At 42.4% G+C, this 23,762-nt stretch overlaps 1 protein-coding gene across 1 annotated transcript in view; it reads right to left on the minus strand.

Annotated features, from left to right (window-relative positions):
* SFXN5 (sideroflexin 5) overlaps nucleotides 1-23,762 on the minus strand; it is a gene marked incomplete at its 5' end in the record, with an annotated part of 451,990 nt that overhangs the window by 77,623 nt on the left and 350,605 nt on the right. The window contains one exon of the mRNA XM_082264426.1: nucleotides 6,546-6,663. Within this exon, the coding sequence (XP_082120552.1) occupies nucleotides 6,546-6,663 (118 nt within the window). The remainder of the gene's footprint in view (nucleotides 1-6,545; nucleotides 6,664-23,762) is intronic.

Below are 23,762 nucleotides of genomic sequence, written 5' to 3' on the forward strand. Positions count from 1 at the left end.
ATAAATAAATCCCCGGGACCGGATGGCTTGCACCCAAGGGTTCTTAATGAGCTCAGCCAGGTGATTGCCAGACCATTATTCTTGATCTTTAAGGATAGTTTACAGACAGGTATGGTGCCAGCTGATTGGAAAAAAGCCAACGTGGTACCAATATTTAAAAAGGGGCCGAGATATATCCCGGGTAACTATAGGCCGGTCAGCCTAACATCAGTAGTCTGCAAAATTTTGGAGGGGATGATAAGGGACCACATACAAGACTTTAGTAATGAAAACGGTATTATAAGTAGTAATCAGCATGGATTCATGAAAAATCGTTCATGCCAAACCAATCTATTAACCTTCTACGATGAAGTGAGCTGCCACTTAGATAAAGGTAAGCCTGTGGATGTGGTGTATCTGGACTTTGCAAAGGCCTTTGACACCGTTCCCCACAAACGCTTACTGTACAAACTAAGGAAGGTAGGTATGGACCATAAGGTGAGTACCTGGATAGAGAACTGGCTCCAGGGGAGAGTCCAGAGGGTGATGATTAATGGGGAGTACTCGGATTGGGCGGGTGTGGAAAGTGGGGTCCCCCAGGGTTCTGTCCTGGGACCAATCCTGTTTAATTTATTCATAAATGATCTAGAGGAGGGGATATCTAGTACAATCTCAGTATTTGCAGATGATACTAAATTAGGCATGCCAATATCTTCTATGCAGGATGTGGAAATCTTGCAAGCAGACCTGAACAAAATAACGGGGTGGGCAACTACATGGCAGATGAGATTTAATGTAGAAAAATGTAAAGTAATGCACTTGGGGGCCAGAAACCAGAAAGCAAGCTACTCACTAGGGGGGGAACCTCTGGGTGAGTCTAGGATGGAAAGGGACCTGGGGGTACTGGTAGACAACAGGCTTGGAAGTGGCATGCAATGCCAAGCCGCTGCAAGCAAAGCCAACAGAATACTGGGTTGTATAAAAAAAGGGGATTCACTCCAGAAATAAAGAGATTATTCTTCCACTCTACAAGACTCTGGTCCGGCCACATCTGGAGTATGCTGTCCAGTTCTGGGCACCGGTCCTCAGGAAGGATGTGCTGGAACTGGAGAAAGTCCAGAGAAGGGCAACAAAAATAATTAGGGGAATGGAGGACATCAGCTATGAGGAAAGACTACAAGCACTGAACTTATTCTCTCTGGAGAAGAGACGATTGAGGGGGGATATGATATCAATGTACAAATACTGTACTGGCGACCCTAGCATAAGGAACAAACTATTCAGAGAAAGGAGATACAATAAGACACGTGGCCACTCACTAAAACTTGAGGAAAGGCGGTTTAACCTTAAAGTGCGTAAGGGGTTCTTCACTGTAAGAGCGGTAAGGATGTGGAATTCTCTTCCGCAAGCAGTCGTATCAGCGGGGAGCATTGATAGTTTCAAAAAACTATTGGATGGACATCTTAAAGACCACAACATACAGGGGTATACAATGTACGGTTAAAAGCAAACACACACACACATCATAGGTTGAACTGGATGGACTTGTGTCTTTTTTCAGCCTCACTAACTATGTAACTATGTAACTATGTAACTATATCACTTTTTGCTAGTGCCAACATCTGTCACAAGGAAAGTAAACCTCAGAGCAGAATAAAGCAGCATCTTGACTTTAGGTCAACTGCCTCAGGGCAGTTGACAGATAAAAAACAAAAAAAAAGTTTGATAGCACAAGTATTCTTAACAGTCAAGCCAGTGTGGGCTACATCCAATCCATGTCTACCCTTCTGCCACTTCACTGCTGCTCTATGCAAAGAGAAAGCACTAAGTAGATGCTCAGACATAAAACAGCGCTGGTCAGACTTGTGGTCATTTGTGGTCAAATGTCAAGCATAGCGAGTTTCATATAGAACTGTATAGACGTCAAGACAGGCATGTAAAATGATGGTAACATAAAATCCAAAAAGGCCATCTAGTTCAGCTAATATTAGAAAAACCTCCATAAACAGAAGCTTATACCAATAGTTGACACAGAGGAAGGAAAAAAAATAAATAAATCTTGATCTAATTTGCTCCAACAGGAAAAAAGTCCTTCTTGAACCTGTAAGGTAGCCTTTCTCCGTCTTTCTACTTTGGAGAAACCCTTGCAATAATTTATAGGTCTTAGGGAACCTCTGCTAAAATATCTATAGCTCCTAGTATATTGGTGTAAATAGCCAGGGAGATGCCCTTTTATGCCGGTGCTCAAGAGGAGATTGGCTCCTTACACTGGTGATCACTCAGTAGTAGAGGGATCCCTTGCATTTGTGGTCATTGGAAGAAGGCCTCCCTTACATTAGCCACCAGTGGAAGAAGGCCCTCCTATGATGGCCACCAGTGGTCATTTGTGAGCAATTGTTGAGCATATAGAGTTTCATACAGAACTTCACCCTATAAACACAAAAGGTTTTATTCATAGAGAGTTCACATTGTGTTCAATTATTGTAAATACTGCAAGACAGACATGTAAAATGGTAGTAACATAGGCTGAAAAAGTCCATCAAGCTCAACCAATTTTAGTAAACCTCCATAAACAGAACCTTATACCCACAGTTGACACAGAAGTAGGGAACAAAAACCTATAGTCTAGGTTCAAACCCGTAAAAAAGTCCTTCCTGATCCCCAAGGTAGCATTTCTCCACCTTTCTACTTTGGAGGAACCCTTACAATAATTTATGGGCCTCTGGAAACTTCTCAAAATAAAATATCTACAAGGAATAGTGCCCAGTCATTGGTGTCAGTGGGAGAAGTAGTGCCCCATCATTGGTGTCAGTGGGAGGAATAGTGCCCCATCGTTGGTGTCAGTGGGAGGAATAGTGCCCCATCGTTGGTGTCAGTGGGAGGAATAGTGCCCCATCGTTGGTGTCAGTGGGAGGAATAGTGCCCCATCGTTGGTGTCAGTGGGAGGAATAGTGCCCCATCGTTGGTGTCAGTGGGAGGAATAGTGCCCCATCGTTGGTGTCAGTGGGAGGAATAGTGCCCCATCTTTGGTGTCAGTGGGAGGAATAGTGCCCCATCTTTGGTGTCAGTGGGAGGAATAGTGCCCCATCTTTGGTGTCAGTGGGAGGAATAGTGCCCCATCGTTGGTGTCAGTGAGAGGAATAGTGCCCCATCGTTGGTGTCAGTGGGAGGAATAGTGCCCCATCGTTGGTGTCAGTGGGAGGAATAGTGCCCCATCGTTGGTGTCAGTGGGAGGAATAGTGCCCCATCGTTGGTGTCAGTGGGAGAAATAGTGCCCCATCGTTGGTGTCAGTGGGAGAAATAGTGCCCCATCGTTGGTGTCAGTGGAAGGAATAGTGTGCCATCATTGGTGTCAGTGGGAGGAATAGTGCCCCATCATTGGTGTCAGTTGGAGGAATAATGCCCCATCGTTGGTGTCAGTGGGAGGAATAATGCCCCGTCATTGGTGTCAGTGGGAGGAATAGTACGCCATCGTTGGTGTCAGTGGGAGGAATAGTGCGCCATCGTTGGTGTCAATGGGAGGAATAGTGCCCCATTGTTGATGTCAGTGGGAGGAATAGTGCCCCATTGTTGGTGTCAGTGGGAGGAATAGTGCTCTATTGTTGATGTCAGTGGGAGGACTATTGCCCCATTATTGATGTCAGTGGGAGGACTATTGCCCCATTGTTGTCAGTGGGAGGAATAGTGCCCCATTGTTGGTGTCAATAGGAGGAATAGTGCCCCATTGTTGGTGTCAATAGGAGGAATAGTGCTCCATTGTTGGTGTCAGTGAAAGGATTAGAGTTCCATCATTGGTGTCAATGGGAGGAAAAGTACTCCATTGTTAGTGTCAGTGGGAATAAATAGTGCTCCATCATTGGTGTCAGTAGGAGGAAAAGTGCTTTGTATCAGTGGGAGGAAGACTGCCCTAATGGCCAGATAAAGGCAAGCAAAGGGCCACACCCGGCTCCTGGGTTGCAATTTGGAGACCACTGTTCTAGTTCATACAACGAAAAACAGACAAACTTCACATCCACGTTTTTCTTTTCAGTGATGTTCATGATCTATCTATGGCATTGCTTATACTTGGCCGTCCCTCAAGTCTATGTGTAGTCTTATGGATGGCCAACGATAGAGGGAACTCAGTGTACATGTCATTGCAGCAGGTTCTATAGAAAGATGCGGGGTAATAGATGCAGGAGATCTGCAAAAACAGAGGGAAGAACACTTGTTTTGTTCTTGGACGGGAAGCCGATCCTCGCCAGCGCAGCAGTCTCATTAATTCTCAAATGTTGTTATTAATCATTCCGCTAATCATAAAATCAGTGATGGCCATATGACCTCAGACTGCGGTAATAGAGCCAACACAGACTGCCTGTAATGAGGGAAGAGTACATTTGTACGACATGGAGAGGAAAGAAAAAATAAACTACTGATTGCATCTGGGCACTTGGCATTCCTGGCACGTTCGAGGGAGCTTAGGGCGCATGGCCACCAAATTCTTGGCGGGCGCTGCGACACAAAGTGAATTCACATGATGTTTCTGGGGAGCTGTCACCAACATTAAAGGGACAGGATAGCTTCTAAGAGATCTAAGCTTGAGTGGCAGGATCGGGTCTCGAAGGGACCGGGGGGGGGGAAGGGGAATTGGGGCACCAGATCATTCTACTGACAAATGGTCATAGAGTACACAGGAGTAGCAGTCTCGATCTTGAACACTAAGGAAATCTTGCTTAAAGCCAAATACACAATAAAATACATACACATATCTGTATAGCCTTCTCTGACCATACTTGTCTGCATGCTATTTGTTTAGGCCATAAAGGGTTAGTTCACCTTTAGGCCCTGTTCACACCTGAGCGTTTTTCAGCTTGTAAATCGCTCATCTTTGAAGTCTCAAAACGCCCAACAAGCAAAATCCCATTTATTTCAATGGCCCCTGTTCACATATGAGTGTTTTGTCCCCTGAAGCAAAACGCCTGAAGCGCAAAAAAAGTATATGAGCTTCTTTTTTGGCAGATTACAAGCGTGTTTGTTAGATGTCAATTGGAAGGAAAACACAGGCGCCACTCTAAGTGCAGTAACTTGAGATTTATTGGATAGAACCAAAGAAAGGGGTACTCACAATGGTAATGGTATAGAAGGCTCATAAGCAAACACTCTGGTATAGGATCAGGATGGCATGAGCGGTTGCGGTAGACAGGCTGTGAGCGGTAGCTGGCCGCACTTCCTAGTCCCGGGGACACTCTGATGCCGATCCGTCTTCACTTCCGGAAGCGTGATTACGTCATGGCGCCGCGTTCTCGGAGCATGCGCTCCTTCCTCAGGCCGATATTGCGCCATTTTGGATGTGGGACTTAAGTACAGTGGGAGCCTGAACCTCAACATCCAAAATGGCGCAATATCGGCCTGAGGAAGGAGCGCAAGCTCCGAGAACGCGTCGTTAATTATACTGCGAGAGGACGGCAGCTGCAGACACCACAACGTACACTGGCAGTTTTTTAAAAAATTGGATAAAAACAATTTCATTTTTTTTTATTTATTTTTTTTTTACATACTGTGGCCAGTCAGTATCCCTGATCACTGTGACATCAGTCATATGATGATTCTGTACTGCACTGGTGACAGTATATTAAAAACATTTTTTTTAAATTTCTTCATTTTACAAAAAATTACAACTTCAAAAAACTCGCCATGCCTCTTACTAAATACCTTAGACTGTCTACTTTCCAAAAAGGAGTTGTGTGGGGGATATTTGTACTGTCCTGGTGTTTTAGGGCCTCAAGAATTTAGGATTGACCATTTTATTTAAATATACATACCATAGTTTGCGGACGCTATAACTTCCACCCAGGCTAAATAATAAATACTGATTTGGGTTATTTTTACCAAAGAAATGTAGCAGAATACATTTTGGTCTGAATTTATGAAGAAAGGATATTTGTTTGCAAAATTTTATAACAGAAACTAAGAAAAAAAGTTTTTTTTCCTTTTCCAAAATTTTCTGTTTTTTCATTTACATAACAAAAAATTAAAAACCCAAATACTACCAAAAGAAAGCTGCAATTGTGTGACAAATCATATCAAATAAATATGGGTACAGTGTTGCATGACCGAGCAATTGCCAGTTAAAGCAGCACAGTGCTGAATAGCAAAAAATGCCATGGTCATGAATGGGGTAAAACATTGTGGGGGTAAGGTGAATAAAATCCTTAATTTTTTTGGGCTCATATGCTGCATTTTCAGGAATTCATATTTGGACAAAGGAATGAAGTTTTCGGTTTTTACAGAGTTTTTTTTTTATCTTCATTGCCTGGGAATAATTGTTAGCAGTACAAAGTCAGATTGTCTCCAAGGAGAAGCTGACAGTTTACAAAACCCCCTTCTAAACAAAGCAGACTTGCTCACCCCGGCGCTCTACCTGCGCACACAGCATTAGGTGTGAATACATCCGATTCTGGAACAGTTGGGGCAGCTTCTGTTGCCAGGCAACTAAGAACGGGGACACGGATAACGAGAAAAAAAAGAAAAAACAAAATTTCTTACTTGCATTGTTTTCCCAAAACTTTGACAGTCATGTGACTCACCTCAGACATTTGTGGGAAGAGACTGATGGCTAGAGGGAGAGCCAGTCCGAAGGCAGCAAGGCACACAAGGCTATGCACTGGGAGGAGCAGTCTTGGGTATGTTCGCAGCAGGGATGTCCTGGAGAAGAGAAGAGAGATGACCATGAGGATGGAGAGATATTGCTGGAGCACAACAAGAGGATCTACAGCAGCCCTTCTCAACCTTATTACCCCAGGGGAACCGCTAAGGTAATTTTCAGGTTGCAAGGAACCCTTACTAAAACGAATTGTAGCACCCTCCTAGGTAGGTGCTAGAGGGAAAGTATAGTTTTGAGTCCTATCTGCTTACCAACAGGGCTGCAGGTAAATCTATATTGTTCTCTGCTTACCCGAGAGCAGGATCTGTTAGTGAGGTCTGCTCATTGTGCTCAGGTTCAACTTGTTCGGTCTGCAGAGTGTTTCATACTGGTCCAATAGGGAGGCATGTTGGACAGTGGGAGGAAACCTGACAAATGAGTGCACAGACGTTTGATACAGCCCTGGTGATTTGGCAGAGGAAAATGCCCTCGGTGCAAGCTGGGATACTGTATAAAAGCCAGGAGCACATGTCCTCAGGGTCTTTCAGCTGGATAGCTGAGTCCCGGAGGGAGGGGGCGGCTGCCTGCTCCTCTGTAGAGGTGCCATGCGGCCTTAGGTAGTCAACCTGAGGGCCTGGAGAGTGCTAGTGAGGAGCTGAACCGAGAGGTCTGGTGAAACTGACTGAAAGAGGAGACACTGGAGGATCTGATTCTACAGTACAGTGAGTACAGATCTGTGTCAAGGGGCCTGACTTGAGGGGGGGGGGGGGGGCACCCCTGCAGCTAGAAGAGTCAGTGGACGGGTTTCAGTAAAGGGGATGCTAGTGAGTGTCCCGAAGATAATGTTGGATCACCAAGTCTATTGTTGGAGAGAAAAGAGCAAGGGGACTTGACCCTTTCAATACATGTGGCAGTATGGTTCAAGCAGTGCAGCTGCTTCCACAAGCAACCTGGTGAGGCCAAGTGAGAGAGTCCTTATCCAATGTCAACTATTTACAGTTGTAGTATCCCAATATTCCCTTCTCTCATCCAAGTTCCAAAACAAACACTAAAAACCGATACCCCTGGACTGTTTATTGTGCGACGAGCCATGGGGAGTCTGGAGGGATGTGTGAACTGTTCACTAAGTGACTGTGTGCAGGTAATCAGTGGAGGCCCAACAAGTCATCATACAGCAAGCCCTACGGGGACAGTGCTACATAATTATTGGAGGTCAATGACAAAAATGTCCCTTACATTGGTGGTCAGTAGAAAGAATGCAACAGACATGTAAAAAGATCATTTGGGGTCATGTTGCTGGCTTTGCCAAGTAGTATTAGCGTCAGAACTATGCAGGACATCCAGTGGAAGGTCAACCAGTCACAGCTCAAGAAACCCTAGCAACCTCTAGTGGAACCTTAGTTTTCCATGTAACCCTGGGTGAAAATGGCTGCTCCAGAAGAGTGAAGAAGGTTTTGGGTAAGTTTGGGTAATGCCTTGACATTAAGAATGTTTACAAGTTGTAGACCAGTGATTTGAAAAAAAAAAAAGATGGGCAAGTAGCACTGGTTTGGGAACTATACAGGCATCATCAGATTGGAGGTCAATTGGCAACAGCTCAATGAACCCCTAACTACCTCTGGAGGAACCCTGGTTGAAAATGGCTGATCTACAGTCATTTAGTAAATCCAAGACTAGCATGGACTTTCAAAATCTCACGATGCAATGCATGCACCTCTATTTACAGATGGAGTATCCCAATATTCCCTTCTCCCATCCAAGTTCCAAAAGAAACACTAAAAACCGATATCCCTGGACTGTTTATTGTGCGACGAGCCATGGGGAGTCTGGAGGGATGTGTGAACTGTTCACTAAGTGACTGTGTGCAGGTAATCAGTGGAGGCCCAACAAGTCATCATACAGCAAGCCCTACGGGGACAATGCTACATAATTATTGGAGGTCAATGAGAAAAATGTCCCTTACATTGGTGGTCAGTAGAAAGAATGCAACAGACAGCTAAAAAGTTCATTGGGGTCATGTTGCTGGCTTTGCCAAGTGGTATTAGCATCAGAACTAAGCAGGACATCCAGTGGAAGGTCAACCAGTCACAGCTCAAGAAACCCTAGCAACCTCTAGTGGAACCTTAGTTTTCCATGTAACCCTGGGTGAAAATGGCTGCTCCAGAAGGAGGAAGAAGGTTTTGGGTAAGTTTGGGTAATGCCTTGACATTAAGAATGTTTTACAAGTTGTAGACCAGTGATTTGAAAAAAAAAAAAATGGGCAAGTAGCACTGGTTCGGGAACTATACAGGCATCATTAGATTGGAGGTCAATTGGCAACAGCTCAATGAACCCCTAACTACCTCTGGAGGAACCCTGGTTGATCTACAGTCATTTAGTAAAGCCAAGACTAGCATGGACTTCCAAAATCTCACGATGCAATGCATGCACCTCTATTGCCTGCTTAGGTATGTGCACTGCATGATGGGATGCAGAGAGGTTGGCGCTGTATCTACCATCTAAAGACCCCCACAGAGGGACTGAATTTCTGCCAATGCTGACTATATAGGCTGACATTTGAGCCTTGAAAAAATGTGGCAACATTTTTATTTTTTTTTAATTTCTTCATTTTACAAAAAACTGTGACAAAAAAATTACAACTTCAATAAACTCGCCATGCCTCTTACTAAATACCTTAGACTGTCTACTTTCCAAAAAGGAGTTGTGTGGGGGATATTTGTACTGTCCTGGTGTTTTAGGGCCTCAAGAATTTAGGATTGACCATTTTTTTAATATATATACCATTTGAGCCTTGAGCAAGGCACTACTTGATTCATCAACAGTCGATTCAAAAATCGCAGGGGTGAGGTGGAAACCTTTCAGAGAAGATCCCTGTTCAGGTATTCAGGCAGCATCAGCACCTGTGGCTGCCTGAATACAACAGCTGGCAGTGGAGATTCCTCCATTTGTGCTGTTCAAGCGGATGGGGGAATCAACTGATTTTTTCTCATTAAAACTGAGCATTGTATGGTGACCTTAGGGGCCCATTCGCACCAGGTGTGTTGGGACTGCACCAGGCAGCCTTGCCTAATGCAGTCCCACCACAAGACCAGGCAAAATTTGCACAGTTTGACGCAATCCTAGCCCAGTTATCTCCAAACTGCCGATTGTGGCTCCTTGCTTGCTTCTACCTGGCCCTTGGGGCACTATTGTTCCCACTGATATGAGGCACTATTACTTCCACTGACACCAACGATGAGGCACTATTTCTTCCACGGACACTAACAATAAGTGGGGCACTATTCCTCCCACTGAGACCAACAATGGGGCATAATTCCTCCTATTGATATAACTGAATGGATACTATTGCTCCAACTTATATCAAATGTGAAGCACTATTCCTCCTACAGACCACATGCGCATTTTTTTTTTTTTTTTTACTTCCACTGGCCATCGAACCTTGTTTATTCACACATATGCAAAGATATTTTCCACTCCCACTGGCCCACAGTCTGGCCCCCCATAAATCTGAAGGACAGTAAACTGTATACCTTATTTCAGAGTGCTGCTCACGTGACAGGCCACCTCTATCCTCCCCTCCCCCCCAAATGACATCAGCGAGGGATTCTCGGCCTCTCCCACTTGAGCTGTCAGATCGAGAGAGGCAGCCAGTCACATGAGCGCTCTTAAATAAGATATACAGAGGCATTATTTTTATAAAGTACACACAGTGGGGCATCTATCATTATAAAACAGAGGATTGTATGAAGTTATCACAGTGGCTTACCAACCACTTTAAGTTATCAGAAGTTTGGTTATCTTTCATTGCCACATGTAGGGTTTCCCTGAAGACACCCCGACATGCACGCTCCCACCAGGGGAATAAGGTCCACATCTCGAGATGCTCTCCTGCACTTCCTACAAGAAGTTTGTTATGTGGAATCTCCATAGATTGTGCATGGCTTTATGAGATAGGACACACGTGGTCATGCAGTGCATGCTCCCTAACAAAAATCTCTGCAGAGAGGGACAGAGCGAAAGACTTTGGGGAACAATTTATTTACTACAGGTATTTATATAGTGCTGACAATTTGCGAAGTGCTTTACATATACTGCACATTCATATCAGTCCCTGCCCTGAAGGAGCTTACAATCTGAGGTCCCTACCTCTCATACATGGGGACAGCAGTTCTGATCACAACCAGGGATTCCCTCACTTTGGAGGGATTTCCTCCCACTTTCTGTTTTGACTATGGAACAGGAAGCGAAGGGTAATCTTCCCAATGGGACCAAGATGACAGGGGTTATAACCCTCCAATACTCTATCCAAAATGAAAAAAAAAAAAAAAAAGTTTTGCCTTTAGTTTCTTTCTAAACCCTGTTGGTCACCCCTGCCCCCATGCTTACGTCACTGGGTGCAGGAGTATTTTTTTTTTTTTTTAAGACAACCCAGTGGACAGGGTAAGAGGAAAAAAAAAAAAGTTCCTCTTGAAGTTATGCTACTGCTAAAACATGGATTACGTGCCCACGTTTTAAACAAATCACTGGTCTGAATAGATAACGGTAGGGAATATGGCGCTGCCAGTGAAATATTGGGTAGCAGATTATATTACCTCACAGAGGTGGTAGAATTTCGGTGACTCAAGGGTATTGACTGTATGGCTGTTAAGCCTTTACCACATACAGATTGGTAAAAAAGTACACCATATCAATAAATACTAAAATCAAAAATAACATCCAAAAAACATCACTTATAAAAGCACTAATAAAACCAAGGAATAAGTAATCATCATTGTTATAAAGTGCTTAGTGATATTATCTAATAAGATAGATCCCAATAAGGGGTGATTAGTGATATAAAGTGCCAGTTGGTGTATATATCAGAATATATATATATATATATATATATATATATATATATATATATATATATATATATTGTGACAGGAAGTCAGGTAAATCTGTGGATGTAGTCACAGACAGGAGATACATTTCCACCTGGTTTAGAAAATTCACCAATTACTATAGGGTGTCGGCTGAAAAGGTAGCCAGGATGGCTTAAGGAAGTTGAAAGGCCTTCAGCTGTTCAGAATGAGGAAGTTAAGGCCTCTATAATTTGTCCCAAGGAAGTCTAAGGATTGCTGCCTCCTGATGCTGTGTGAATCTGGGGAGAGGAGGACAGTCATGTGTGCCTCCCGACGCTGTGTGAGCATGGGAGAAGACCTCCTGGAGCGATGTGCGCTGAGGAGGGTAAAAAGTGTGAAGACTACTCAAGGTGAGGTCTTGGACTATTTCTATGTGGAAAGAAATAAATGCACTGTTTGCTATGTGAAGAGACAAACAAAGGAATGTGTTCTATGTGAAGAGAAAAGGGACATGTTCAATGGACATTTGTTGTGTGAAGAGAAAAACATGGACTATTGAGTGTCTGCTGTAGGATCAGCAAAGTTTGCCCAACAGTAGTTTGGAGACAGACTCTTTAGGTAGGTTCCTGTGTGTGAGAAGGTAGCCACCCACAGTGGCAAGGATTTATTTTGTGTTTTATTTTTATTTTGATGTTTTTGAGGCTTGCACTTGTGTGAAGTAAATTGCAAGAATAAACCAAACTGTTTGCAACCACTTCTCGGCTATCTCCCTGTGTAAACGCACCCCCCAAAGGGGTCATCCATACCCGCCACCGAGCTAATCTCCCACAATATATATATATATAGTGGTGACTCAAGTGGCTTGAGGGAGGTGTAGTTAAATTATGATAATCTCAAATAGTACTACCAATTTAAATGCATACAAATGATAAATATAAAAATTGAAAACAGAAGTGAGTTTATATATCCAGTGGAATAAAATAATAGAATATGTCTAGTGATAAAATTAGATAATATATATATATATATATATATATATATATATATATATATATATATATATATATATATATATATATATATATATATATATATATATAAAGTGACAGGTGCAATAGTGAATAGAACTAATGAGACTAAAGTGCAACTTGGGCTATATCAAATAAATATGTGCTTAGAGGGTTAATAATTGTGCAAGTGATAGTATGCACAGTGAAGGTTGATCATAAATAAATGTCCATAAGTGGTGGTGCTCAATCTTCCTGTGGCAATCCCAGATATCTTCTTAATAACGGAGGGTGCTCGGGGTGGTTAAGAAATAGATTGCACTCACCAGAGTGCCTAACCCCACACAGGGGTATTAGGCAGGGGTATTAATATGCTGCATACCACAGCATAGAGATGACTGGTCCTGTGTATCCTAAATACTGCTCCTCCGTCCGTACGTCTCAGCAACAGGAAGGGAATAGGGGAGGGGATGTTTCTCCACAAGACTCAGTATGCTTCCCGGTGAGTACTCCAGCAGTATAGTGTATAGTGTATAAAATGAACAAGGAGGGGGACACAGTGTGATACCGTAATGTAAGGTTTATTTAGAAATCACAAGGTAAGGTACTCACAATTTGGTATAGGGTAATTTATTTTAGTAGATGTTTTCCGAGACCTGGGTGTTGTTTTAAGGGTTACCCTGGAGCGAGGAGGTTGAAAAAGGCTGCCGTAGAGCATATCCCAACTTTATTTTTCTTTATCTTGTTTACGTAGCTTTCATTACTCATTTTGATATCACCAGGGGGCATTGCATGGGTATCTGTAGGAAGTTAATTCCTATTGACCCAGGTGCCCTCAGATCTTCATCTCCCAGGAGCTCTTTTCCTATGTGCACAGAGCAGGCTCTTGAGAGTCCAGGCAGCAGCATTGTTTTGAAACAAAAAAGAGGGAAATCGGCGCTACATTAACGTAATCATTATGAAACTATAATAGAAAAGTCCATAAAATCAACCGTGATGATCCAAACACCATAACAAGGTGTGATGTTCTTATATCTGTAGAGTGATCCTCCAAACAATCACCTGTGACTGACACCAGAAAACGAGAAGAGCCCACTTTCCGTGCCTCCAGTGACCTCTTGTTAACTTCTCATTGTGGTGGTGGTCACATATATAAGAAGATCACACATTGCTATGGTGTTGAGATCATCACAGTTGATTTATGGACTTTAAGGACTTTTCTCTTATAGTTGCAATATGATTAAGTTGTTGTAGCGCCAATTTATCTATTTTTTGTTTCATTTCATTTGTAGCAGGCGCCTTTATGTTTACACATATTTAGCAGCATTGTTTTGTTAGGAAATATGGTGGAGTTTCTCTAGTCCAGGGTGCAGGGCTGACAACGTTGGTCGGGATTGTCATCAGTGTTGTCTTCTCAAATAGGAAATTTTGAGCACACTGGATTTCAGGCAGATCTATTCTTCTGCATTTGCAACATTACTTAAAAAAAGGAAACATTGGGAAACGGGCATCTATTGCAGTTGTACTAAATAAACTATTTTTTGTCCTTGCATAAACTTTAACCTATGGATGAACTCCAAGATAGCCTAAAGACTTCCCCTATTCACAAACAGGTGTAGAGGAACTTTTAAGTGCTCCCAATCTCCCTCGCCTTTGAACAAGAACATATTTAAGAATGAACGATGCAATAAGTGACATAACATTTGCTGGATGGAGCTATTTACTAAGTAGATCTCTATATTATCTAGAGTTCATCAACTGTCACTCTTAGTGGGGGTAATATGTCACTGTCTGAGCCACAAAGAGGAAAAAGTGAAGAGGCTTTGATGTGACTTGATCCGGTTTTATGCTTTCTCACATTTCAGGATTTTCTCTTTGTCAGCCTGATTTGTTACTCCAGCTGGGGCGGGAGGGATGAGGAGAATTGGCTACAGAGGTAATTACAAATAATGTAATTGCAGAGAATGTATACTGATCAGACGTTACTTTATTACCACTGACAGGTTAAGTGAATAACATTGATTATCTTGTTACAGGGCTATCTGAAAGCCGGTGGGATATTTTAATCAGAAAGTAAACATGTTGTCCCTGAAGATGTGTTGAAAGCAGAAAAAATGGGCATCGGATATATCGAGGGCTGATATGCACTTTCCCCGATATATATCGGAATCGTCCTTTTGATTTACCGATATTGCTGATATTTCGGGAAAGTGCATGTACCGGGGTGATGCCTGCAGCTAGAGGCATCACTCCGGTACCGGTGTCATTAGCCGACAGTCGGCTGTCTTGTAATGACAACCGATGCGGCTGAGAAGCCGCTTGGCTGTCATTCCAAGGAGCGGGAGGGGACGCGTCCCCTCCCCCGTCCCCCCCTCCCGCTGCCTTCCGCGGCTCGTCCGGGTCTCCTGTCCTTCACCGCCGCCGTCTGACCGGGTCTCCATCTGCATTGCCGCCATCTGACCGGGTCTCCATTTCTTTGAATTTGGTGCCGCTGAGTACCCGGAAGTGATGTCATGACACTGGCGGCGCCGATTTCAAAAACTTACAGCATTCAAAACAGCCAAACTTGGCATTTTGAATGCTTTTAAGTGCAGAGGAGGGGTATGGGGTCTTTTAGACCCCCAGATCCCTCCACCACAGTACCTGTAGACATTACTACTGATATCCAATGTCCAAAAAATCGGTACCGGTATCAGCTGTAAAAAAACGATATAGGTCGATCACTAGTATGAGTAGCTGCAGACTGGTCATGGTGCCCATGCTGACCCGTGTCCACAGCTAAATGTGCCTACAATGGGCAAATGAGCATCAGAATTGGACCACGGAGCAATGGAAGAAGGTGGGCTGGTCAGATGAATCATGTTTTTTTTTACATTGTGTGGATGGAGCCGGGTGTGTGTGCCTGCCATTTGCCTGGGGAAGAGATGGCACCAGGATACACTATGGGAAGAAGGCAAGCCGATGGAAGCAGTGTGATGCTTTGGGCAATGTTCTGCTGGGAAACCTTGAGTCCTGCCACTCCATGCCATCTGCCTTAACATTTTTGCTGACCATGTACACTCTTTCATGGAAATGGTATTCCCCAATGGCAGTGGCCTCTTTCAGCAGAATAATGTGCCCTGCCACACTGCATAAATGGTTTGAGGAACACATCAAGTTTGAGGTATTGACTTGGCCTTCAAATTCTACAGATCTCAATCCAACAGAGCATTTGTGGGATGTGCTGGAAACACAAGTCCGATCCATGGAGGCCCCACCTTGCATCTTATAGTATTTAAGGGATCTGTTACTGACGTCATGGGGACAGATAGCACAGCATACCTTCAGAGGTCTAGAGGAGACCATGCCTTAATGGGTCATGGCTGCTTTGGCAGCAGAAGGGGAACCTACTTAATATTAGATGGGTGGTGTGAAACATCGGGGCTTCTTAGCTCAATGGTAGTGCCAAAACAGTGAGTTTACTCCTTGCCAGATATCATTTTTAGGGCTTTCATGTCCACTTTTATTTAAACAATCATCAAAATTCACACATGTAGGTCATCCCAAGCAGGGGGGTTCTCATCATTACTGCAAACACATAACATTCAGCCTCCTGGCTCTCTTGTGGCAGCTTTACTGCTCCAAGTACCTCTTCAGGGTCCTTCTTGAACTTTATTACCTTTTTGCTCCTCTTGACCATGAAATACGTCCCAGTGTTTATGCACAGACGCTGCACCTTAGCTCTGCGTTTTCTTACAGTTTCCTAGCTGTTCTTGTCCCTCATGACTCTCACGACTCTCTCTCAGGCTCGGGCCTTCCTCGGTTCTGACTTGGACACCATGGTGCACTCATGCACCCTTGTCTCCCTTACAGACACTGACCCATTCTGGAGTGGGGCCATTAATGTGCTTGCTACCCAGAAAACCTGGAGTACACCACCATTTAACCCAGTGGCACGGGGTCACCCTGCTACAGTAGTCACATTGTTATGACTTATCAGTGTAGTTAGAGGAGCAAGTGCATCAAGTGATGACGAAAAAAAAAAAAAAACTTATAAAAAGGTAAACTTACCTGCAAACAGCAAGCATTATAAAGCTGGCAGACTTTACCTTTTGAGGTATTCATGTTATTCCAAGCACCACCAAAGCCCATTTATAATACTCTTATTTCCAGTATAGGAAGGGTATGACTGCTACACTCAAGCTGGTCATACACCAGTAGAACTTTGTTCAAAATGTTTCCTTTAAGAACGTTCATTTGATTTTTTTAATCATTAGTTGGCTTAAATCAACAATTGTTTTTAACAGCAGTGACACAAAAAAATTAGAAAGAACAGGGTGGAAAATTTTCCTTGAATTAACAAATTTCTAACAGCGTGCTTTTCCTTTGGTAAAGTCCATTTATTCTAAAATCGAATGTTAAAAGCAAACAACATTTTGAAGTACTTTCAAGCCTCATTTGCCAAGTCATTGAATGTAATGAGAACGTCTCTACAAATGCTCGTTTGAAAATCTACTAGCGTATGGCCAGCTTTGTGTGCCTAAATGACCAATCACTACACTGAGTGCTGTCACAGGGTGTGTACCTACACATACTGTATGCAAATACCAACTTTCACTGCTTTTACAGTGCTGCAAAATAAATATTGTAGTGGATAAAGTAATCTCGAGAACTGTGGTCTCCAAACTGCGAGCCGGGGGCCGGATGAGGCCCTTTGTTCGCGGTTATACGGCCCTTGGGACATTACTTCCCCTACTGTCAGCAACAGTGGGGCATAGTTTCTGCCACTCTAGTCCTCCTACTGACACCAACGATGAGGCATTATTCCTCCTACTGACAACAACAATGGGGCACTATTCCTCCTAGTGACAACAATGGGGCACTATTCCTCCTAGTGACAACAATGGGGCACTATTTCTCCTACTAACAATGGGGCACTATTCCTCCAATTGATACCAACAATGGGGTACTATTTCTCCCACAGAAACATACAATGGGGCACTATTCCTCCCAATGACGCACACAATGAGGCACTACTCCTCCACTGACACCAACAATGAGGCACCATTCCTTCCACTAACACCAATGATGGAGCACTATTCCTCCCCCTAGAAAGATGGGGCACTGTTTACTCCCACTCACACCAGGGCATTCTGTACTCCCACTGGCCACAGTCTGGCCCCCCTAAAGTTTAGAAAGTTTAGAGATCCATACCCTAGAACATTATTTCTCCCACTATATACAAGGTAATTTAACATTGTAGGTCTTTTTTTTTTTTTAATCCATGTACACCTTAAAGCGGAGTTCCAGCCACAAAATCGACATCATCGATTTTGTGGCCATCCGCTTCCTATTTGTCACCTGAAAACGAAATGGATAGTTACGATTTTTTATTTTTTTTTTACTTACCTTGTTATTGTAGAAAAATATACTCAACTTTCTTCCACTTCCTCCCTCTGCGGCCACGGCCCACGCCGTCACTTCCGGTTTGCAATGATTCCTGGGAGCTGAACGTCATCGCTCCCAGGAATCAATGTGCCGGCACCGGGCCCCGCTTGTCACTCCCGGTGCGGCGCACCGGAAGTGACGAGCGGGGCCGGTGCAGGCGCATTCTGGGAGAAGAGGACACAGAAGAGGACGTAGAAGAGGATTGAGCTGGCTTCAGCTGCCCACATCCAAGATGACAATGCTGGAGAAGAAATTTTAAAGGTAAGTATTTCTTCTTGCAGGTAAGTGCATCCCGGGACAGTACAGAGGCTATCCATTGTGGAATGTACTAGCCCTGACTGTCCCAGGGGTATTTTTATAGAACATTTTTTTTCATGGCCAGAACTCCGCTTTAAATAAAGACACGTTTTTTTAGATTTATGTAAAAACTGAAGTTTAGGTAAGATTTTTATTACATAGTTACATTGGTCCAACTTGGACCAATGTAGGTATGCATATTTCATACCTATGGAGGTCCTTGTGGAAGCTGGAAATCACTGTAGTAGTTGTGGCTACTACAGTGATGGCAGCAGCAGTCTCCTTGGTACTGCCACCATTCAGAGAACGCCTTACATTTTTTAAATAAATATAAGCCGTTTTTTGATTGGAGAAGGGGGGAGTGGAGATATTACAATCTCCGTCTTGTGCAATCAGAAAACGCCTACTGCAGTGATTTGTAGTTTCTACAGGGATCGTTCAGGTATGAGCTACGCATACTTACATTGGTCCAAGCTAGACTTTTCAACAAAATCCATTCCTAAACTTCAGATTTAAAAAATCCATGCTAAGTGACTAAAATGCTTACATCTGCCTGTTAAAAGATGGCAGGGATGAACAGAAAGGTTAAAAAAAAAAAAAAAATCCAATTTTTAGGTTGACTTCACATTTGTGCATTGTGGTAACATGTAGTGAAAGTCACGTGAGTTATAAAAGTGAATAGAACACACGTTTGGAGGTATAGTGGCATTAATTTTGAATGGCGCCACAAGGAACCTTGCAAGCGCAACCCAATGCATGTACATTGAAGCACACCGCCAGGGAACATGTTCCTTTTTTGGTGCATTGCGCAACATTGACAACCTATTTAAAATTAATTAATGTTGATGAGCAGAGTACCGCACTGCACATTTTTGAGGGGCCTGGAAATTCCACTTGCATTTAAATGCCATAATGTATTAATTGCTCTGCAGATAAAACCAAGATGGATTTTTTTTTTTTATAAATTGGCAAAATGATACTACCTTCATAAAAAAAGTATAATAAATAAATGTCCCTGATCTTTTTCAGGTTGTAGCTTTGGCTTTTTACCTCAATGAAACAACTACATGGTTTGGGTTAGACTACTTGAAGATGAAAGACCTAAATGTGTGCAAGTCTGGAAACTTCATTCAATGCTTCTTGCACTCTATGCAAACTAACGTCTTGGTAAATGCCTTTTATGTGACCCACTGAAGATGTAGAAGAGTCTCGATCTTTAGTTATCCTGACAAAAATAACAATAGGAGGCACGCTGCCTCTTACAGTCGTTGCAACATGATCCTCATGATTATCATCTCAAATTTATCTAGAGGAAAAGTAGGATCTAAATTTCATGTTGTACCAAAGAGATGAGGAACAATGTCTAAACCTTTTACCATTAAGAAGAGAAGAGGAACATGGTCTAGATCCAATTCTATTCACAAGTGAGGAGGCACAAAGTCAACATCCCATACTCTCCAGAAGAAATTATGACCAAGTTCTACATCCCATACAATCCAGAAGAGATAAAAAAAAAAAAAAGTTTACAGCTCATACAACCCATAAGGGTTGAAGAACAAAACATACATTTCATACTATTCAAAAATGACAAGGAACAGCGTCTACATCCCCTACTATCCTGTAGCGATAGGGAACAAGCTCGGAAATAACTGCCAAGCAGGATAAATATGGAACAAGAACAACATCTCATATTATCCAAAAGAGACTGGGAACAAGGTCTACATATAATGCTGTTGTGAACAGATAAGGAACAAGGTCTATATTTCATACTATGTAGAATTTAGGAACAAGTTTTACAATGAATTCCAAGTAGCAAATATAGGGAACAAGGGTGACATTGCATGCTATCAAAAAGAGATTAGTAAAAGGTCCCCATTATATAATATTCACAAGAGATTAGAAACAACGTTGTATACTATTTTAAACAGGTAGGAAACAAACGTCCAAACGACTGTACTCACTCCCCGTGTCCCCGTATCTCGGAAGGTGGATGTATTCAGGCGTAGTACGTACTCGGACGAACGGCTTGACGCGTTTCGCTCCGCACACAGAGCGTTATCAAAAAACATATTGTAAGTGTATCTTGTATTGTGTGCATCGAATAAAGTGGTTACATACTTCACGATGCCAGGATTGTGTATTTTAAGTTGAGCACTAGCACTTTACACAGACTATTTATACACAATAATTATTGAGATTTATTTATTAGTTTGTTTTGTTAGCAGCGCAGGTATACTTTTGCACTATACACTTTATGAAGGTACATCACCTTTTATAGAAAGAATTGCAAAAATGTTGGGACCGGCGCTACCACTTATAAAACGTGCATGTGCAAAATAGAAAGTGCATACAGGCATACCCCACTTTAAGTACACTCACTTTAAGTACACTCGCGAGTAAGGACACAGCTTGTTCAGCTTGGCATGACACTACTCCCGGTTTTTAACATTGGCGTCTATAGGAAATCTTGGTCAGCTTGACATGGCACTGCTCCCAAACCATAAGTGACAGGGATACCAAACTTAGGGAGCACCAATAGGGGACCCAGGACTACAACATATCCCGTTTGTGGCTGGCCAGCTTGCCTAGGTAATCTACTATGTCATAGTCCTGGATCCCCTTAACGTGCTCCCCAAGCTTGGTGTCCTTGTCACATGGTTTGGGAGCAATGCCATGTCAAGCTGGCCAAGATTTCCTATGGAGCTAGTGTATTTACATGCATTGAGAAATGAAAAAAGGTATTGCTTCACTTTAAGTACATTTTCGTTTTACATACATGCTCTGGTCCCATTGTGTACTTAAAAGTGGGGTATGCCTGTATAGTGCTAAAGGTGCACGCAATGAATATAAATATATATATATATATAAAGTGCTACGTGCTGTTTATGGGCTGTGCCTTGTATACCATACTGTAAGCATCATATGTTATGCATATACTTATACAAATAAAGTGCCGAGTGCTGATATTACCAAAACCCCGTGTAGTGATTAAGAAATCAAACAAAGTATGGTGTCGGTAGGTGATTCACCGAAAACACCGCTGCTTACCACACTCTTTTGGCCGATACCTCGACACTTCTTCGGTCACTAAAATAAAGGATAAGCCTCCATTGCGTAGCATATGTTATGTTCAGACAAACAAACGTAGCATCCACTCACAGTTAGGGAGTTCACTATCAGCTTGGAGAGGTGTTCGCCGGACCGCTTCCGCGTTCCACCGGCTCAAACCACCGTTCCCGGAAGTGACGTATAGACGTACGTGAACCACGCCCTACGCGTTTCGTCATACGACGTCATCTGGAGCGTGCCGTCCATCTCTACTCCCGGTCTTTTTATAGGCTGGGATGGCGCCATCTTGGTGTACCTACTTTGCGACCGAACACGGCGGCCATCTTGGTATACCTATCCCGTAGCCTAGATAATATTTACTCATCATGTGAACTCCCTTCATGCTGTGTTTGCCGTACTTATAAAACAATAATTTTTATTAAAACGACAAGTACGACTAAACATAAATGACTATTGGTAATTAAAATGAAATTAAAAGTTTGTTAAAATGAAATGTGCTAAAAGTGATGTGTCTGGTTTAATCGGTAGTGAGCCGATACCCAGTGGTGCCGTGATGCAAATAAAAATACTCAAAATAATTTTATTGTGGTGACATTGTGATCTAGTGGTGTGTGTTAATTGTACTTAATATAATATAAGCTCGTGGGCCCATGTGTCTACGCAAAATAGTGCTAGACTATAAAGAAGGTGCCCATACATATACCAATCTAATCGGTGAGATAGAAATCGTGCTGAAAAATATTTTTGTTTTTTTAAAACAAGATTAATCTTTTAAAAGGCAATTCCTCAGTAAGTCCATCCGCTGTGCTGTAAGTCCATGTCTTTGTAGACTTTGTTATTCTGAACGGGTATGTAGTAAAAATCCATTATAGATCCAAGTTTTTCCAGAGGACCCAATAAATGTTATATAGGGGACCATATACAATAAATAGGTAAAATGATAAAAATGGGAAAGATATGTATAAAAAATGTGTATACAAGGGAAAAAATTATATATATACTCAAAAGTATGTCCTTAAAACTGTATCTTTAAAAGACAAGAGGCTGTGATTCGTGAATTTCCATACAAAGGAGGACTATTTCCTAAACAATTCCTTAAAAAATCCTTAAAAAATCCTTAAAAATCCTTAAAAAACCCTTAAAAATCCTTAAAAAACCTCAAAACCCCAAAAAACCCCCACGCAAATTGAGGGCCTATAGGGAGGTTTATAACAAAAATCAAGGATAAAAAGGGGGGGTTAAAAGGATTAGGACTAAAAAGGAGGACTATAAAAGGTCAAAGGAGGATCCAACAAAGGGGGGACCCGAAAAAGAGGCCACAGGCTTAAAAAGTTAAAAAGTTAAAAATCAGTAATAAAACAGTTCAAGTCTATGTCGATATTCAAGCCTTTAGGTTGGAGGGTCTGCATCTGATATATCCACTTCGTTTCGTTCCTTGACACATCTATTTTCTTGTTACTTCCTCTCCAGTTGTTTTTGATTTTGTCGATAGCGTAAAAAACCATTACGGTGGGGTCTTGGGAATGATGGAACTTGAAGTGTCGTGACAGACTATGTTTCTCAAACCCTTTTCTGATATTCTTTACGTGCTCCCTAATGCGGACAAATAGGGGTCTGGTGGTGCGGCCTACATACTGTAATTTACAGGGGCACTCCACCACATAAGTGACGTGAGTGCTTGTGCAAGTGATGGTTTCCTTTATCTCATACATTTTTCCTGTGCTTTGTGCCATAAAAGAAGTTGTTTTCCTTTTCTTTTCCTTAGATGTTTTGCATGGGAGACATTTTCCACATCTGAAGAAACCCTTTAGGCTGGTTGGAAGATTTATTTGCTTAGGAGGATCCACAACGTTGTGCACCAGCCGGTTTCTTAGGTTTGGTGCTTTTCTGTATATGAAAGTGGGTTTTGCAGGGAGGATGTCTCTAAGTGTTGCATCTGCTTGTAAGATAGGCCAGTGTTTTCTCACAATTTTCTCTAAGGCCTTATGCTGAGTATTGTATCCAGTTAGAAATGCAAATTCAGTGTTTTTATTTCCGCTGGTTTTATTTGGCACATCCTTTATCAGGTCTTCTCTGTTCATTCTTTCTACTATTTTCTTGATATTAATTAATTCACTTCTTTTGTATCCTTTTTCCACAAACCTGCCAATCAATAATTCTGCCTGTGTTTCAAAGTCTCTTATATCGCTGCAGTTCCTTCTGATTCTCATCAGTTGCCCTTTGGGAATGTTCCCTAGCCACTTGGGATGGTGGCAGCTGCTTTTTGGAATATATCCGTTTCGATCGGTTTTTTTGAAATACGTTTTACTGCTTAATCTTCCTTCCTTTTTTGTTAATTCCAGATCCAGAAAGGCAATGTGTTCATGGTGAAAATTTCCTGAAAAAGTGATGCCATATATATTCATATTGATTTCGTCAAAGAATTCCTGCAAGGATTCCTCACTTCCCTTCCATACGATGATAATATCATCGATATATCGACGGTAATACTTCAAATTATTCCTTGGTATGCTAAAA

The sequence above is a fragment of the Pelophylax lessonae genome, assembly GCF_965119305.1.
Source record: "Pelophylax lessonae genome assembly, chromosome: 1".
Classification (NCBI taxonomy): Eukaryota; Metazoa; Chordata; class Amphibia; order Anura; family Ranidae; genus Pelophylax; species Pelophylax lessonae.